Source organism: Phragmites australis, chromosome 1 (genome assembly GCF_958298935.1).
Source record: "Phragmites australis chromosome 1, lpPhrAust1.1, whole genome shotgun sequence".
Lineage (NCBI taxonomy): Eukaryota > Viridiplantae > Streptophyta > Magnoliopsida > Poales > Poaceae > Phragmites > Phragmites australis.
In genome coordinates, this window is record NC_084921.1 from 10,434,942 (window position 1) to 10,455,141 (window position 20,200).

At 40.0% G+C, this 20,200-nt stretch overlaps 2 protein-coding genes across 2 annotated transcripts; one reads left to right on the forward strand and one right to left on the reverse strand.

Annotated features, from left to right (window-relative positions):
• Nucleotides 1-9,732: 9,732 nt before the first annotated feature.
• Nucleotides 9,733-10,413, forward strand: LOC133930997 (uncharacterized). Its single transcript, XM_062377810.1, has one exon. The coding sequence runs from the start codon at nt 9,733-9,735 to the stop codon at nt 10,411-10,413; it is 681 nt and encodes a 226-aa protein (XP_062233794.1).
• Nucleotides 10,414-11,170: 757 nt separating this feature from the next.
• LOC133909211 (probable U6 snRNA-associated Sm-like protein LSm4) lies at nt 11,171-15,202 on the reverse strand. The gene is made up of 7 exons (XM_062351545.1): nt 15,013-15,202; nt 14,875-14,916; nt 14,664-14,762; nt 14,347-14,424; nt 12,553-12,595; nt 11,622-11,774; nt 11,171-11,530 (listed from the first exon to the last, which is right to left on the reverse strand). The coding sequence occupies exons 1-7, from the start codon at nt 15,013-15,015 to the stop codon at nt 11,508-11,510; spliced, it is 441 nt and encodes a 146-aa protein (XP_062207529.1). The 5' UTR covers nt 15,016-15,202; the 3' UTR covers nt 11,171-11,507.
• Nucleotides 15,203-20,200: the final 4,998 nt, after the last annotated feature.

The following is a 20,200-nucleotide window of genomic DNA, read 5'->3' on the forward strand; positions in this document are numbered from 1 at the left end:
GGAATAGATAAGCAAGCTTTTGAATGCAGTCCTTATATGAGAAGTTGTTTACCCTGAGTGGTTGGTCAATCCTGTTATGGTGAAGAAGGCTAATGACAAGTGGAGGATATGCGTGGACTTCACTGACTTAAATAAGGCCCGCTAAAGGATCCTTTTCCATGCCCGAGGATCATTACTTATCCTAATTACTACTCTATAGTTGTGTAGAGAAAATCTATATATTACTAATGTTTAATGGGCTCCTGGTCAGATAGATGGGTACTTTAGAAAAAAGTTCTTCAACTAGAAGGGAAACTTCAACAAGTCCATTGGATTGCTTTTTCCCTGGTCTATAAAACCATGATCCACATAATTAATTATCTATGTGATGCCTCATTAAAAGTTAAATCAAGCATGGCTGCCAATGCTTTGTACTTTCAATTTCATAAAATATTTTACTAATAACATTCAAGAAACTCCTGTGACTGCACATGCTAATGGGTTTCTTAGTCGTAAGGATGCTAATCCAACTGTGATTACATTGTGCGCAATTTGGTGTGTTAGCGATTATTAGTTACTGCTAATAAATGACTTCTACTGCACATGCTGTAACATTAATTACTTACATTTTAAAAGAGTTTGATTCCATATTTTTTACATGTTCCTATCAAATATAACTTCTTCATTCTAATAGTGTAATTTAACTCATGACTATAATCTTACCATGCTTAATCAATAATTTCTCTCTTCAACTATGAATAATTCTACCACTCAAGTAAGAGAAACTTTCGAGCAAATTTATTCTTACATAAATATATGATAGCATAGTGCTAACGTATAGCGCTACTCAGTATTATGTGCCAGGTTATGGTCTCGGAAGAGTGCTAGAATATTTAAAGCAATCTTATGGCAATCCTCCCATATTTTGTTAATTTTGTAATCATTCCTGACAATAATTAGGCTCGTAGATTTGGTACCTTTGTGTATCTTTTTAGTGCCCCCTTTGTGTCTATATTATTATTTTCTTTTCCTAACGTATCGTTCATTGCTGCAAGAGTGTGCATATGCATCTATTCGTCTAACATATTTTGTTATCAATTAAAAACACATTTAGCATGAGTCACCAGAAACTTCACTGTAGGTTATCCAGTGAATCAAGATGTGGTATTTGACGATGGCCCTAGGGTGAAATTCGTGAGCAAGCATCTTAGAAGCCTACTGGATTCTGTCAGGTATTACCCCCACCCTTTCTTTTAACTTGTGGTCTTGCATCACCATTAGTTGTAAGTGTTTCTGACTGTTTAACTGGATTATGACTGTTTAATGTCATGGAAGTAAACCAGATTAGAAGGTATAGAAGTAATTAGAAGTTATATGCCAATCATAAAACTGATGCCCTACTGCATAAAGCACGGAATGGTCGGTCCACATAACATGATATATATACACTCAAGAACACACTAATCATAGTGTACTTATACTTGTAGCACGATGTGCCTTTTCATAAATAACTGGATTATGTGGCTAGTCACCAAAGAGAATCTGATGACCGGGAATGCAATGTAAGAAAAAATATATTTGGGTGTGAAGGATCAAAACGACGACTAGAGGAGGGTGAATGGGAGCTCTTAAAAATTCTTAATCAAGGAATACGGTCTATGTCTAATTCGAACCCAACCCTCCACAAGAATTAAACACATCTAACAATATGAAAGTGCGCTCACAGTGAACAGCAAAAGTTCTCCGACCAGTACTGATGAACAGTACTCCTATTAGTAATGATGAATAGTACATCCGACCAGTGCTGAACAGTAACTCCGACAAGATGAATAATAACTTCGACCGATACTGGTGAACAGTAACTCTGACTAGCAGGAAGGTCTAAAAAAGATCTGGTTGCAAACTAAACACTGTTCATGGATGTTCTGGATAGGATCCGAAAGTTATGAACTGGTTGCAATACTGAAAAATTGCAGCTCAAAACACAAGATCCAAACAACAAATCCAACTAAACGTGGTCCAAATCCAATAAAATTTTAGCCACAACTTCTCACAAACATTGTAAGTCTTTATGCAAAAGATCTCCTCAAAGAGATCAAGATTTCAACCTCTATTTTGTGGATTTGACAAAAATAAGTGGAGATGAAAATGTTTAGAAAAAGGACTTCAAGTTGCTCGTGTGAGGGAGATTATAAGGGATCACCCTAGATGTTCTCACACAAGTCCTAGCAACCTTTTAACCCAACAAAATCACTTGAAATTGCTGTCACAAGCAAGAAGTGAAAAATTAACTAAAACTTCAAGAACAAGAGATAAACAGGAGAGAGATTAAAAGCATCACGAGTTTGCTAAGCAACTGATGAATAGAAATATGAACTTAGCAGGATTCATAGATACATGGCTTGGAAGCCACCTTTCATCCTCCCACTCTTGATGAGATAAAGTTTAGAGCTATGAACTCTAACTACTCTCTCTTGAAATCCTAACCAAGTCTAAGAAAATATCCCAAATAAGATAGGTCTTGGAGAGATGTTGACGTGCTCTGGTTGTCCTCTGGTTTTTCTCTCAGAGCTCACTTTGCACCAGCCCTCTCCCACACCCACCCACACACACACACACACACACACACAGAGGATGTCTATTCTGTACCTATGCACAGCGTGCATGCATGCTGCGCACAGGCCTTACGTACGCCCAACCGAGCAAACCAACGAACATCTGACGCGCGCGCCAGCCTCTCACAACAGAACGTGCTACCACCCACCACCCCGCGGACCCACTGGATGACTAAATACGTTCCCACCCGTGAGCAGCGATTGCAACCAGTTGCAACTACGTGCATAGACAAGTTACAACATGTAGTATATAGTGATTGCAACTACAGACATAAAGTGGTTACACATGTTGTAACTAGATTGTCTACCATGTTATAAGTGCAGTGTTCATCATGTTGTAACTACAGACAGAGTAATTGCAACTATTAGTTGCAACTACATACATAGAGGTTATAACTATATGCATGTTGTAAGTAGATTGTGTACCATGTTATAAGTGCAGTGTTCATAATGTTGTAACTACAAACAGAGTGATTACAACTATTAGTTGTAACTACATACGGAGAGATTATAACTATATGTATATTGTAACTAGATTGTCTATCATGTTGTAAGTGTAGCGTTCATCATGTTGTAACTACAGACAGAGTGATTGCAACAATCAGTTCCAACTACATACAGAGAGGTTATAACTATATGCATGTTGTAACTAAATCATTTACCATGTTGTAAGTGCAGTGTTCACCATGTTGTAACTAGAGATAGAGTGTTGTAATTGTATTTTCAGCATGTTTTTAAATAGATTTCTCTACCATGTTACAACTGTAGTGTTGACAATGTTGTAACTGGAGTGTCTATCATGTTGTAACTATGTTATATAACTCTATTACAATCCTAAAACTTCGTCAAAACATAGTCTTCGTCGATCTCATTTTGTTAAACATATTTTTCCAACAATATGCTTCAAACGGATCGGAAATCGGATTTTTGGTTAGAGAGATATTGCATTTTTAAGATTCGGATCTGCTGGTGGGTGGGAATATATGGTGACGTGGCGCAAGCTGGTTGGCTGGCTAGGTTGTTATAGCTCGCGGGAGGTAGGCTGGCTCGGCTGGGGTGCACGCAGTCGGCCAGTGCACAGCGCGAGGCTATTCTGCGCCACGTCACCATATATATATATATATATATATATAGAGAGAGAGAGAGAGAGAGAGAGAGAGAGAGAGAGAGAGAGAGAAAGAGAGAGAGGAGAGAGGCAAATGGACAATTCCTAATATGCCCCTAAAGACTAATACATAGATATTATCCCTGAAGGGCAAAATGGTCCAATTATTTTATTGTCCATCGGATGGACCCAACGCCTTCACCACTCTGCTTCGTCTCCAAGTAAGCTTTGTGATGGTGCCACGCATCCTCCGATTCCGCCCCTGGTTTTGAGGAAAAATTGGCAAAATCGCCTTGCATGCTTCTCCAAGCATGACTCCTCGATGTCGACGCGTGCCCGACCTCTACCATGACCTTTGACGCCTTCAAGCCTTCGCGCTCCCGTCACCGGGCTGCCTCTCGACTTGCCATCACATTTTCGCCTTGACTTGGTCAACGCCATCTTCATCACCTTCTCTTCCCACCATGTTTTCTTGCGCCCTCCATGTGAGTGATACGAATCGCTCATGGCTCCACCCGGCCTACCACGGTCTGTCGGCACTAAGCCTCCACTTGCCCTTCACCACCTTACCGTCGACCGCCATGTCACATCCATACAGCTACAAATCATGAGCCAAGAAACATGTCTCTCCGCCATCCTCTGTTTTCACCCCCAGTTAGCCATAAATATAATCAACACAATTGAAACATGCTATGCAAACCGAATCAATACTTACATCAATCACTCATCATCAACAACACAAATCTCCCTTGTCTTCTCAGGGTGCATTTTTGTGTACTGCATAGAATTTAGATAACAAACTTTGTTCATGAAGCGTATGGTCCTTTTTCATCTAAGTTTCATTATTCTTTTAATATTGGAAAAGTAAGGGCACTTCAGTTTCCATAACAAAATTGCCGCAATATAAGTAACACGTTTCCATCAAAGACGTGTCAGAGCCCTAGAAGTCTGCTGGCACGTCGAAGCTTGAGCCTAATCTGTCCACCAGCTTGATCGTTTAGATGAGTTGTTCTTACATGTAATAGTAGCATAAGCTCGATACCACTTTTTAACTTTCTGCGGAGCCACTTGGCCTTGCGTTGTGTAGCCGAACTCGATCTTCTTCGCATTTCTTCTATGAAATCCGATGCACAAAGTTTTTGCATGTTCACAAAATAAAAAAAATTAACATTTTTTTTACAGCAGCAAAATTGGAAGCATTAGGAATTGTTGATGGTTTGCCAAATTCTGATATAAATGACGGTAGATATAGCATCTAGGCTTTCCGACACGACTTTCTTTTTTTTTTTGGTCGATAGATTCTTTAATACGGCAACAACCTGAAGTAAAATTCTCTCGCCACGAATGGTTCAAATATCAAGGGCTACTTCATCTGGTCGCTCATGGATCTATATGAACTTCTTGGTGGCTTCAGCACTACATATGAACTCTACTATGTGGACGATGCAGACAAGGATTTGAGGAGGTATCAAGATGCTCTGCAATTTGGTACGTAGATTTTCTGAAGGCGAGAAGAGATGCAATGTCCACGAGATGTTCTTATTACTAGCTGTTAATGTCTTGTGTTTAGGTATCATTGGTAGAAGTCAGTGGTGGATCTTGAATCAAGATTTAGGGGTTCAATTTCTTCCTCCTCCTCTTTCCTCTCCTCTTTTTTTTTCCTTCTTCCTCCTCCTCCTCCTCTTCTCTTCTTCTTCCTCTTCTATGCCCAAAAATTGTAAAGAGACTTAGAGGGTTGTCAAGTGTTCCTAGGGGTAGGGAGGCTCAAACCCCCAATGGATCCACCGCTAGTAGAAGTGATACTTTGTGGAGCATGTCAGAAACTTCGGTTGCAATGCCTTTTCCAACTGAAGACATACTTCGAAACAATATATTTGGGTTTGTTTATGCTCATTGTCTCTGCTGCACAGAATTTAGATAATAGACTTAATTTTGTTATGGAACAATATATTTAAGTAGGTTTGTGCTCACTTACTCTTAGTTATACAAGAGGCATTTTCAGCTAAATTTCATTCCCTCTTTTAATATATATCGGAAAGTATTCATGTGCTTTACCTTATATAACAAAAAGTCTACACTCTACAGTATAAGTAACAATTTTATTTTTAAATTGTAATATTTTTCACTACAGCACAATTAAAATTGTTATGAATCATTGATGGTTAGCCAAAATATTAGTGTGCTTTACCTAGGCTTTTGGATACGATTTGTTTCTTTTGACGTAAGACTCTTTGATATGGCAATCATCTGAAGTAAACTTCTCTTCCACAGGAATGGTTCAAATACCAAGGGCTACTTTGTCTGATCGCTCATGGATCTGTATGAACTACTACTCTCTGGCAACCAGTTTTCGTATGGACTCTATTATGTGAACTCTGCAGATAAGGATTTGAAGAGATATCCAAGGCTGTCGGAGGATGAACTCCTCAAGCGGAGATTCTGGGGGATCCCCTTTGAGATTCGACCGGGGCGATAATTCTGAATCTACCTCGTACGTGAATTTATTTCGAGTATATGAGATGTAAGCGGGACGGATGATCTACTGCTAGTGGGAGTAAATACTCGAGGGATTTTAGACAGGTTCAGACCGCACGGAGCGTAATACTCTACTCCTGTGTGTATGCTATTAATGCTCTGGGAATACCTCTCTGTGGATCTCTTGTGTTATAAGGTTTTCTGTCTAAGTCTAGAGCTTCGGTCTTGGCGAACCTCGGCTCGGCTTCTCAGACTTGTGCTTGAGCTTGTTTTTTTTCGATCTGTCAAAGCTTGTGAGACTTGTCTTCGACCTGTCTTTTTCTTCGGAGTGCACCCCCCTCTTATACTGCTGGGGAGGCTTGGCGTGTCCAGAAAGGAGGGCACGACTTTCCACGAGCTATAAATGGAAAGTAACCATCATGGAGCTGCAGCTTGATATTATAGGGGGTGGAAAACGCGCCCTCGGTCGGTCTTGTCGCCCATTACGCATGCCTTTAGCCGGTGTAGTGGGGGCCCCCATTGGGCAGCCGCCGAACAACTCCGCATGCCCGCTCGATCAGAGCTGGTCTGACACAGCAGGGGGGCAGCGATATGCCTCGAGCCCAGCGACGACATCTCTAAGCCGTTTCCTTCATGGGCCCCGCAGGGTGACGTGCGATGGGACCCGTCGCATTAAATGACCCAATGCCCCTGCCAGACGGTGGCAGGAGCTAGCGTACTCAGTACGACAGGCGTGGGGGGGGGAGTGGTTGGAAGTGACAGGCCACACTCCCTCTTAAATGCAGCATCGGGCCTTCCACCGATTGACACCTCACTGTTGAGCTCTTATGGGGACCACCAGGAAGGGGCTTCTTAGGTCCTCGAGGAACTATGGGTGCTCGGGGACCACTGTTCATAGCCCCGAGCGTCCTCTCCCGGAACTGGTCTTCTTGGGTCCTCAGGGAACTACGGGTGCTCGGGGGCCACTGTTCATGGCCCCGAGCGCCCTCTTTCGGAACTGTGTCTTCTCGGGTCCTCGGGGAACTCGGGTACTCGGGGGCTACTGTTCATGGCCCCGAGCGCCCTCTCCCGGAACTTGTACTTCTTAGGTCTTCGGGGAACTCGGGTACTCGGGGGCCACTGTTCATGGCCCCGAGCGTCCTCTCCCAGAACTTGTACCTCTCGTGTCCTCGGGGAACTACGGGTACTCAGGAGCCACTGTTCATAGCCCCGAGCACCCCTCCCAGAACTGGGTTTTCTCGGGCCTCGAGGAGATGGTCCCCGAGGGAAGGCGCCACGTGGCATTCTGCTGTCCTGTCCTCGGGACTCGGGGACCCCTGGTTCCCATGTCACCGACAAAGGCGCTCGGCGCTTTGTTTTGCAGATTTTCTGAAGACTCCGACATCTGCAACAACTTCCGATTCATTCGCTCATGCTTAGGCAGCACTAGTTGTTTTCTGGACTGCAACGCCTTCTCTCCTGTGTTAAAGTTTACCTAGATCCAACCCAGTTTCTGTTCACTTGGCCTCTCTTCAGAGTTAAGATGACCAATTGGCCTCTCTGCTTATGTCATGTGTTCACTCAATGTTTCGCCCAACATGTTCATTTTTGTGCTCTTTTTTTTTTAGGGAAAATTATGTGTGCTCTCACGCAAGTAAGCAGACTTCAAGCTCGCATTTTTGCTTGCTCATGATGACACAAGTATAACCCTAAACTTGCCTATTTTCGTAGGCGTGACCCTCTCGGCACTATTTATGAACAGGAGAAAAACACGGACGTCACCTGTGTGAATTGTTTAAGCAAGAAGAAATTATGGCCGGGCAACATTCATAGTGATTGGCTCCGGCAGGGTGACCGGAATACGTCCTTTTTTCATGCCTGAGCCTTTGCACGACGCCGAACAAACAAGATAAAACTCCTGCATCATGATAATGGGAGCATATGTGATGATCATGAAGGCTTGAAAGTTATGGCTTACGAGTTTTATGAATGTTTGTTTAGCTCTGGAAGTTGTGAGTCTCTAGATGATGTGTTGGATGCCATCCCAGTGCGAGTGAATGCAGAAGCTAATGCTGCTCTTTGTTAGGATTACTCTGATGATGAGATCAAAGCAGCACTACTTCAAATGGGACCTACAAAGGCGCCCTGATAGCTTTCCGGCACTTTTCTATCAAAAGCACTGGGAGCTACTTCACACCGATATTTGTGCCGCAGTTCATGGCTTCTTGTCTGGTTCGGCCATCCCCGAAGGTTTTTGTGACTTCACCATTGTGCTTATTCCCAAGGTGAATAATCTAGAAACACTTACAAATTTCCGGCCAATTAGCCTATGCAATGTTATCTACAAAATTGCTTCCAAAGTTATATCAAACAAATTGAATACTCTTTTGCTAGACATTGTTTTGAACAACAAAGTGCATTTGTCCCTGGTAGATTAATCACAGACAATGTACTAATTGCCTATGAGTGCATAAAGTCCATCCACAAGCAGAAATCGAAGACCTCATACTTTGCATTGAAAATTGATATGATGAAGGCTTATGATCGGGTGGAATGGTGCTACCTTGAGGGTGTTTTGCTCAAACTTGGTTTTGCTCCACAATGGGTTACTGTTGTGATGAGATGTGTTACTTCAGTTCGATATGCCGTTCGGGTAAATGGAGATCTATCAGCCCCCTTTGTGCCCTCTCGAGGAATTCGTCAAAGGGACCCAATAAGTCCTTACTTATTTCTCCTATGCACGGAAGGCTTGTCGTGTCTGTTGCAGCAAAAAGAATCACATGGCACTCTACATGGTATAAGCAATGGAAGAAATGATCCTCCAATTAACCATCTGTTATTTGCTGATGACATCGTGTTCTTTGCCCGTAGTGATGACAGAAGTGTCTATGCCCTCCAATCCACATTGCAGACTTATTGTGATGGGTCAGGACATAAAATAAATATGAGTAAATCATCTATTTATTTTTGGCAGCATTGCGATGAGCAAGTGAAAGAAAGGGTCAAGACCAAGCTGGGTGTTCATGATAAGACGCTTCAGGCTACATACCCGGGAATTCCAACTTGGGTGGGGTGCTCTCCAACTAGCTCTCAATTTCCTCACCGGGAGACTGTGGAAACGACTTAATGGCTGGTCCGATAGGCCTATCTCCTGGGCAGGCAAGGAAGTGTTACTCAAGTCTGTGACACAGGCCATCCCAACATATATAATATGTTGTTTTCAGATTCCAATAGCAATATGTGAAAAGATGAGGAGACCTATCTCAAACTTTTGGTGGGGAATTGAGGAAGGCAAGAAGAAAATGCACCGGAGATCTTGGGATAGGATGTCCACACTGAAAAGCTCAAGAGGCATGTGTTTTCGTGATATAGTGCTCTTCAATCAAGCAATGTTAGCAAAGCAAGGTTGGCGCCTACTCACGAATCTAGATTCATTGTGGGCTCGTGTCTTGAAAGGAAGGTACTTTCATAACTGTGACTTCTGGAGTGCAACATGTCCTAGAGCTGCATCATATACGTGGCGTAGTATTCTACATGGTTGGGATTTGCTGTGTGCAGAGGTCCTTTGGAGAATTGGTAATGGTAAAAGTATTTCCCTCAGTACAGACAACTGGATACCTAACACTCCTATCCATACTGTCGATACCTAACACTCTTATCCATACTGTCTTCCCTGTGAGTCCATTGCCAGATGGCCAGCATGTTGATTTTTTGATGTCCGATGATGGACACACCTGGGATGAGGAAACAGTTCGTACCTACTTTGGGCAAAGAGATGCTGAGAAGATCCTATTGATTCCTATCAGCTCTGAAGATTGCCCAGATTTTGCCTCTTGGCCTCATACGAAGACTGGAATTTTTACAGTGAGGTCAGCATATAACTATGTCCAGGTCTCTAGATTCTGGTCGGACCGCAGCAGGAATGTCAGTGGTGCTTCTTCAGGTCACAATATCTCTAAAATAGGATGGAAGAAGTTATGGGCTGTGCAGTGCCGCAACAAGATGAAGGTCATTCTCTGGCTCCTTGCGCATGACTGTTTGCCGTCAGGTGCACAGCTACAACATCGCTCCATCCCGGGCTCTTATGCATGCTACTTCTGCAATCGATTTGAGCAAATTGAACATACCATGTTATTGTGTCCGTTTGCAAGAGATGTTTGGAAAGAAATCAATGCATGCTTTGCTGTCAGACTGAAACTTAAGAGCTTCATTAATCAGACAATGGACTTTGGATTGGCTGACTTCAGCTACGGCAAATGATGCTACAGTGTTTGCTGTTACAATATGGCGCATCTGGGATGCCAGGAATCTGTTCGAAACGGCAAGCCAGCTCATCACCCTCCGTCGAGTTGCAGGGAAGATTAAAATCTACGTTGATATGATTTTGCAGCATTTTTCTACCAAGTATCCCACCAGGTGTGAATCCATTCGTTCAGCTCCTAATTGGAGTCCATCGCCGGTAGGCTTGGCCATGCTCAATGTTGATGCTGCCATTTTTTTTCAGAAAGTAACAGTATAGGTGCAAGCTTTATGCTTGGTAATGATTTGGGTGTGGTCATGTTGGCAAAGTCGATCTTCATTGATCACACCTCTAACCCTGAATTGGCTGAAGCCTTAGCTACTAGATGTGCTCTCCAAAGTACTTGGGATGCTTGTTATCTGAGCCTGATCGTTGCTTCAGACTGTCTGAACCTCATTTCAAGGATCAACTCGTCTGCTGCTGACCGGTCTGCCATTGGTGCCATCATCCACGACATAAGAACAATTGCTTGAGTCTTTTCTTCTTTCAGATTTACACATGTTATCAGATCTTGTAATAGGACGGCTCATGTTCTAGCTATCGACGGTGCAGGGTGTCAAGGCTGTGTGGTATAACAAAGGTCCCGGAGTTCATCCGGACCATAATTTGTACTGAACTATCTGTTTCTGATTAATAAAGTGCCACCCTTTACCTCAAAATATATATATAACCCCAAACTCGGCCAACTAACGTGGCTACTTCAAGTATGCACGAGCATAGTTGGGAAATGTGTTTTGCGGTTTTTGAGCCAAACCTGGTCTTTGAATAGGCTATGCGAATAGCGCTTAATACAACTTGCAGGTAAGCCCTGCACCTAACAGCACAGAAATCTGATACCGAGCAACATCAATTAGTCATTAATCTGGATGCCCCTTAGCAAATGAACAAATTGGCTGGTAGCCGTAGTGCTTATATTCCACGAACCATTTTGGTTTATGCCACAAAAACAACCAACCAATCCCAAGCTCCACAGTTCATTCTTCACGTCCTAAGCAACCTATGCAAAACAGCTACAAGCCTTAAAAAGCGGCGTTCTCCCATGTGAAGCCCAGTTTCAGCCGCGGCCACGGCCTCCACCTGCAAATATGGATAAGTGCGCAACATATTGCTAAGTCTTGAAATACGAGGAAACCAAAAACATGTGTCAAGTGGTTAAGAAAACACATACCTTTGTTACCACCTTTACCACCAACTCCACCCCTTCCACGGCCACCACCACCTTTGCCCCCATCGTCTTGGCCACGCCCGATTCCCCGGCCTCCAGGTTTAGCACCAATATCTCCTCTTCCTCTTCCACGGCCAACACCTGGTGGCTTCCTATCTGCATTTACAACAGCATGAACAATTCAAATCTGGATTGGTTACCAACAGCTATCCAATGAATTGAGTCAAACCGTCCAGGAACAGATATTGCAATATTTATAAATTCATAGAATATTAGTTAACCAATAACAACAAATAAACAATTGTACATGTGCCTTCATGAAAGAAAAAAATGGAAAACGAGCACAACTATCCATGTCAACACCATGTGAACTGTGAGAAACATGCATTGTGACACCGTGCATTTACAGATGGGATCTTTAGTATGATCTAGTTAGTGCCAGCAGTTTGCTAATAAAATTATACATATTCGATAAAATATTGTTCTGTAAACGTATATGTGTTCACTGTGCTTAATTTTGAAACTGAGATCTATAGTACATAAGATCAGCAACTTATAGATGTAAAGGAAGCAATGAAATTACTACCTCTTTAACAAATTTAAGAAACTAGTACAGTCAGTGCAGTGAGACATTTATATTTACTTCAACTACTGATACACTTAAAAACATCAGCATCGGCCACATGAAAATGATACCACTAGTCATCTAAATGCTTGCAAAATATTATACTTTACATTCACATACCATGATTGGTGACAAGTCAAAAAGTCTATTGGAGACTGCATGCAGTTCGAAGTTAACTAATATTATGAAATGGGGTAATAACAAGTTCATAAATCACAATTAATAGCGTATAATTCAAAATATTACACAGTTAATGATCAGAGCAAACATGTATATATGTGATCAAAGTATTGGTTGACTGCTTCATACCTGATCGGCTCTTGGAAGTTTCCTCCTGGACCTTGTCAATCACCTGAAGGTGGAAAATAAACTCATTCAATTAAGAACACATACTGGAATGACAGAATAATGCTAACGAATCTTCATGCTGAAGTTAACAAATAATAGGGCACAAACTAGAATGACATGGAAAGAAAAGAATTACAAATACAAAATTTAAAATTCCCTAGTGTACTGCAAAGGAAACTGATAACTGCTGCGCACATTTCACTGCAATTGAAGTTTCGAACTCTAGAGTCAACCATAAAAGTTAGACAGTGAAGGAAGCACACAAGGGAAATTTAGTATAAAACAGGATGTGACTGAATAAGCTGAACAAAACCAATATGGAACTTATTCTGCAGATTCAATGGATTTGTGAAAACCCAAAATCCTGTCATATGCATGCTAAATAATGCCTGAGCTTTATCAACGAATATAGCTTCATGCCTTCAACAACATCATTCTAAGTACATCAGACATCCAAAAAGCAGTTTCACATACCCCTGTTTCACCTCAGATCTTGATCATTCGAGTATTTCAGACAAGCTTAATCAATGCTACAACGTATTTCATCACACCCAGTTTGAGAGATTTACTATGTTGATATCATCCATATTAATGCCTTGTTGTTACAGTTCTGGGGGGAAATGAGCATGTTGCTCTTTCATTTCCATCTCAGGTTACTGGTCAATGGTCATCAGCGTTATTGTCAAAATTGAAATAATATAGGACACAAGAGCCTGTCAACGTCTGTATTGGCTTGACCAAGGAGACGCATGTACTTGTGTCTACTATCGATGTCTGTATTAGCGATATATGTGTTTACCCATAATCTGAGTAAATTATTCGCATTATGCTTTGCTGGTGGAAAGGTAGCTTCACATGCAGAAAGGTTTGGTCAGAAGAACTATCACAAGAGGAAGTTTACTTGGTTTTATACTTAGCAATGATCTAAACCGAAGCAATTACAATGCACAACTAGCTCATTTGTCTAATTCATTTTCAAAATACTTGATACTCGGTCACAATGCAAAGACTAGATAGAACTCATGTATACACCAAATACTCCCTCAACTCAGCTAAATAGAAGTCCTTTTTGGCTTCTCATGGTCTCCAAGATGCTAGTTTGACCACTAGTCCCTATCATAACTCATAATATACTAAAAATTGGAAAATAGTTTTATGGAAGTACAAGGTACCTGATGCAAAAATTATTCTCATGATGTGAATATAAATATTTTTATATACATACTGGTGGTGAAATCAAAATTTGACTGTCAAAGACCAAAATGACTTTATTGAAGCACAAGGAGTGATTCTTTGGACACATGTAAACTAATAATTAAAAGACAGCACATTTTGGCCTTATTTATCAATGAAATGAGATGCAAATTGTTAGCTTCCTTTATTATTTCTGTATAAAATTGTGCTTGACTTGCTACTACCATTCAGATAATCAATGTTTCAGCTTGTCAAGTCTATAAAATTTCACTCGAATAACCTCCTCCATGACAACATAAGGTCAAGTACTTCATGTGGCCATGTCTTTATTAATACAGTAGGGATTTCTTATGCTGAAAACTAAGCCTTCTCAATCAGATTCCTAACCAACAAAGAAAACAAATCAAGGATTAAAAGACTATTGTCAAGTGATAAAAAATTATTTCGGAAGGGAAATACACAACCTAATGACAAGGAAGGAAAAGTACAACACAAGAATCTAACCAACCAAGCAAACTGAAAACAGAGACTAACTAGATTAATTATGCCAGAAACTTGTACCTCATCAGGAACTCGAAGATACTTGATGGTGTTCCCGCGTATGTAACACTCAGGCATCCTCCAAAACTTGTCACCATCCTGCAATCCCAACCATCATAAACCATAAGAGAAGGAAATTGATAAACTAATAGGACAGATCAATCGGAAATCAACTCTACAACGACTGTTTGTTCATATTACAATTGCAATTTCGTGAATGCTATCTTTAGAAAGGGGGGCAGGTAAACTAATTTCCCGAAACTAAAACAACACACTTAACTAATTTTGTGCTCACTAAAACCTATCACAACATGAATACGGAGGGCACAAAATTTCACCTTTGAGGTGCAAATAACTTCCCGAAGGTGGATGTTCATCCAAGTATCACAATTGACCAGATGCCCGTTGTACGTCTCCCCGTTCTTCAGTTCCACGAGCTGAGATCACAAAAGTTGAGACCAAAACCGTGACCGATTAGAACCAACACAGAACCCAAACCAATAATCACATAACAAGAACGAAAGGCGAAGCCAGGCACCGGAATGTTACCATGGGATGGCCCTGGGCGGTCTTGAGGAGCGAGAGGGGAAGCTGCGCAAGAACACAAACATAGAATCAGAAACGGCCACCAACAACATCCCAGCTTTGGGGATCGAGAGGAGAGGGGAGGGAGGGGGAGAGACGCACCATCTTGGCGAGATCCGGGGATAAAAAAGGCCGGATCGGAGGAGGGAGGCCGAGGACCTAGATCGCCGGCGCACGGGAGGAAGGCGGCGGTGGCGAGAGGAGATTCCGTGCGCAAAACCCTAGCTTTTTCTTGGTGAGAAGCGGGAGGGGGCGGTGGCCGTGGAGCTCGCAAGCCCTAGTACGACTTTAGTATAAAGAGAACCGTCTTTTTCTTTCCCTTCTTTTTTTATTAGCTAAGATTAGCTTTTTCTTTGTTAAACTAAATGAGCCTCTCTTCCTTTTATATACTTTATAAAATATAGGAGCTATGATAGATTCAATCAATCTTCACCATCTAATCGAGTTAATTAAATAGTTATTGTGTAAAGTTAGATCCGTTTCTCATTAAAAAAAATATATTTAATCTCATATTATCTATTTTTTCATACCTAGGCATCCATTATTTATCTTACATATATTTTAAAAATATATTTAATATCTTATCATATCTAGACATTCAATATTTACTATATCTTAGATTGATTCTATATATGTAAAACATATGGAGTTGCTAATCTCTAGAAACTCTTTCTAGAAAATCAGAACAACTTTATTCTTTTTTTAAATGAGGATGAGTTTTATTTTTAAATGAGGTTGAGTTTATTCTTACACTTAGTGTCCCAAGGCCATGCTCTCTTTTGGAACGTCTTGACGTTAGAAATTAAATTTCACAAGAGGAAAAAAAGGTAAATAGATTATGTGTCTAACCACTATAACAAATAAAACTTTAGTTTTCTTAGAGGAAAAGGTAAATATAGCAACAGGCATGCCGGGCCTCAAGCACTATCCAATTTAGGACCTGAATTGGACAACAAACATGCAGGTACAAGTGAGACAAGTTCGATTTGAGCCTGGCTCGAAATTAGTTTTATTAGTTTTCAAGGTTAATTTAGCTACATGGCTAATCATTATTGGATTAGGCTTGGACGGCAATTTTCACACAAAAGCAGATCGGGAACTTCGTAGCTTCGGAAACGCCTACCCCACTATAGCAACCTAGTCAATCGATTGCGAGAGATTTACAAGTGCTTCCTAGTACGTGTGAAGTTAATACCTTGAAAATACTTTGTAAAATGATAGTCTAAATCAAAGTATAACTTGGCCATAAAATGGGACGAAGAACATCTTATTTGTACTCTAACGAGAGAAATTGGTGCACTTTAATGACACCGAAATATGGGCTCCGGTAGTGTTAGATTAGATAGCATAGCATCATTGGAATTCAGGAGTCCTTTCCTACAATAGAAAGGGGAAGAAGACAAGAGAACAAGTCTTGATCTCGATAGTTAGTGCAAGCAGTTGTATTTCTACTGATCAAACTTTATATCTTATTAAGGTGAAATCTTTTTTTATAGTAGCGATATACATGTCGATAACGAGACGTCTGCAGTGACTTCATCAATTTTCAAACTCAATATTTTTGATCTTTTGATAAATATTGTGTGAGTACGTATGTATGTTTATGTAAATGTGTTTATAAGTTGTGTTGATATTTCTAATAAAAAGAAGACGAAGAGTCGCCTTGGCTCTCCATGTGTGGGGGTGGGAGGATCCATGGAATGAGTTTTGGAACGTGACTAGTCTCTGTTGATAGTAAAATTTTACAAGTCACATATTATGTGCAGATGAAACCGGTATCGATATGATAGCCAATTATTTTTAGAAATTGATTTAGATACAATTTGTAGCCAATTCAAATACAAATCAGCTCCTGTATAAATACATGGGAACGCCTATTCACGAACGCACATGCCAAACAGACATAATCGTTTTTTCATTTTTTTTTATTTTTTGCATCTAGGTGTAGGGTAGAGTAGTTCATTTTCTTTTTGTTCTTCCCGATCAACCACGCGCCGTCGGTGTTCATCGCCTAGTCCCATGTCCCTGCTGCGTCTCCAGGTCTCCAGGTCTCCGGGTCCTTCGTCTCGGAAAAGCTCGACGTGGACAGGAGGCCATTTTCCTTTTTATCGGCCGCCAAGCTCTTCATCAAAACACGTACTGCTGCTGCTATTGCCGACGTGCTGCGCTGAAGAAAATCGCAAGCCTCCTGAGCATCATGTGAAGGCCTACTGTGTAGCTGGGAAGTCAACCGTATGTTGCCGTGCTGCACATCTGACGCTACAGTACCACGACAGTTATAGTGCCGTGATTAAGGGTACATTTGTTTCCATTTCGAATTACGGGATTTAGCTTTTATAATCTAAAATTAGAATAAATAGATAGTTTTTTGTCATAATTTTTTATAATTCGCTTGTTAGATTGTGGAAATCCAACAAGTTAGTTTCTCTTAGTTTTTTACAAATTATAAAAATTTATTTTACTGGACTACTCATAAAAAAATTTAGAATCTACGATCTATAAGTTTTTCACGATCCAACCTTTTACAATTTAGCTTTTTATAATAAAAATTCTACGAGCAGTTTTTTAAAATCCCCAGCTGAAACAACCGGACCCTAAATAGGCTTATTGTTCACCACTGTTTGCAAATTGAAGCTTGAATATTAAAGTGTTGCGTAAAAAATTGTGCCAATACAAATTGGGAACTCCGTTAGGGAATTGAAGGGATCTGATCATAGCTAAGGATGGATCCAAGGTCAATCTTGATAATATTATCATATTTATTATTAATGAGTTGTTCGAGGAGTACGAGAAACACAATTTGAAATTCAACAAGATGATGTTATCGTGCTTTAAAAGATAAGATAAGGTGTCTTTATGAAGAAATGTGCATTGCCACCCATTTACACCAAGTCCAAGGTAAAACTTGTTGTAAATAGCTCACCTATTACTTAAAAATAACTTGCTCATACGGTTGATCAATCTGTTGGCGCTGCTATATATAATAATTCTAAAAGACTAGTGAATGATCATGGTCATGTGCTTACTAGTCGCGTTAGGGCTATATTTCTTGAATTGCAAAATAAAAAAGATCGAAAGCAACTTTTATTGCATAATGTCAGTACTTCAAATCCTAATAGTGATGGTAAAATTCAACAAGAGACATACCTTTTAATACATCGGTAACATTTATACCATATATGCCTATACAACAAGGTGTGCCAATACATTAAATTCATAGCCGAACTAATATTGTAGATTTAGTTAACACTACATTGCTAATATTTGTTACACCAAATGTTGTTAGTACGGAGGTTGCACTGCTTTTTTTTCATTACCAAATAATATGTCCAATGTAGTTAGCTCAGCTCCACATGCAATTAATTACCATAGCCGAGTAAATGGAAATTCAGCAAACATGTCCATGCCTTTGTATAACGCTGCAACATATAGTGTGCCTCCTATACCACTCTAGGGGTCAAGAATTGCTTATGGTCAATTATCAGATAATTATTTTAATACATCACCATCACATACTCCATATATATAGCCTATGGTGTCACATGCTTATGATGCAACACAACCCCAAGTTTTGAGGCCGCAACATGACCGAACCACTTTTATGACCTAAAAATATGAAGGAACAAATTATTAGTATTTTGAGAGAGCATTTTGGAGTAGAGGCTAAAAGAGGGCACATGCATATCAAAAGCTATATCCTAATTTTTATAATACAGCTCTATATCCTCACGGATTTAGAGTTCATGATTTTGTTAAATTTACTAGGGAAGATGGTAGAACCGCATTGGAACATGTTGGTCAATTTCTTGCATAGTGTGGTGAAGTTGGTGCTAGTGATGCTTTAAAATTAATATTATTTTCTTTATCATTATCTAGCACTGTATTTACTTGATTTACTACTTTACATCAAATTATATTCATACATGGCCTCAATTAGAGAGCAAATTATATTCATACATGGCCTCAATTAGAGAGAGTTTCATGAATATTTTTTATACTGGAGATACTGAATTGAGGTTATCACATTTGACATTGCTTAGATAAAATAATGATGAACTTGTTGCTGATTATATTGGAAGGTTTAGATATACAAAGAACCAATGTTTTAATTTGGTGCTATCTAATAGCTAAGCTATCTTTTTCTGGATCACTTTCACATCTTAAAGAAATGTTAGAAGGGCAAGAATTCTGAGACATTAACCAAGTTTTAAAAAAAAATTATGGCTCAAGAATGCCATGCTAAACAATCTAAGAGTTTCTAAAGGTTTAACGAGAAGAATAAGGTTGTTCAAACATATGTTAATTTAATAGAGTATGATCCCATGTCATCGGATGATGAGGGCATATATGTGTGTGACCCAGTGGTCATGGGCTTGAAAGTCTAAAGCATTCGTTTGCCCAACTTTAAAGCTGAATCCCTAAAAGAATTGGCAAGAAAAAATAAAGTACACTTTTAATGTTACTAAATGTGATAAAATGTTTGATTACTTGTTAAAAAAATAAATTAGATTGTCCGATAATCATGTTATACCACCACTTGAATAATTAAAAGGGCTTGTATATTGTAAATAGAATAATTTTTATTCTTATACCACTAATGATTATAATATTTTTTGTTGATAGATTTAATTAGTTATTAATGAATGATGATTGAAATTTACCGAAGATCCAAAAATACAACTAGACCACAATCTATTCCTATCAACGTGATTGATTTTGAGAACAAGAAAGTGCTTGTTCAATCATCTCAGGCTGAATCTACAGAAGGCAAAAATGTGATGGTAGATAAGAGGGGTACAAAAACGTCGAATTCTGGGGCTATGCAAAAATGTTAAGCCAATGATGATCAAACTACAACGCCTGGAAGTTGATCATCGGAAGGTTAATGAAAGTAGAAACAAAACCGTAAAAAATGTTAAAGATTGAAGCCCACATTTAATGAGCTTTTGACTAAGTACGAGGATAGTAAGGGTGGTCTAAAGGGCTCTATTTAGCTAGATGATTTTAGGTGATCAATATCATCTCCAAAGCAAGGGTTTGATGGTTAGAATCATCGACATGAGAGTTTTTATGCAGCGACACTATATCGTACCTTCGACCTGCCAATGCCGTTTGATAGATTGATATGCCCTAAGCTAAACCGGTTTGAGTCAAGAAATCGGTCTAATGACAAAATAATAAATAAAATTTATCAATTAATGAGAGACTAACTTTACTTGGGGCAGAATAACAACAGGAATTTGGCAAGATGCATTGAAATACTGCATGAAGATATGAAATGGTTAATGTT

Excerpts from the sequence above, each read along its gene's own strand:
- LOC133930997 (XM_062377810.1), top strand. The coding sequence starts at position 9,733 with ATGGTAAAAGTATTTCCCTCAGTACAGACAACTGGATACCTAACACTC.
- LOC133909211 (XM_062351545.1), bottom strand. Across the intron at positions 14,425-14,663 it reads AAGTTATTTGCACCTCAAAG|GATGGTGACAAGTTTTGGAG; the intron begins GTGAAATTTTGT and ends TTGGGATTGCAG. Across the intron at positions 12,596-14,346 it reads ATCTTCGAGTTCCTGATGAG|GTGATTGACAAGGTCCAGGA; the intron begins GTACAAGTTTCT and ends TTCCACCTTCAG.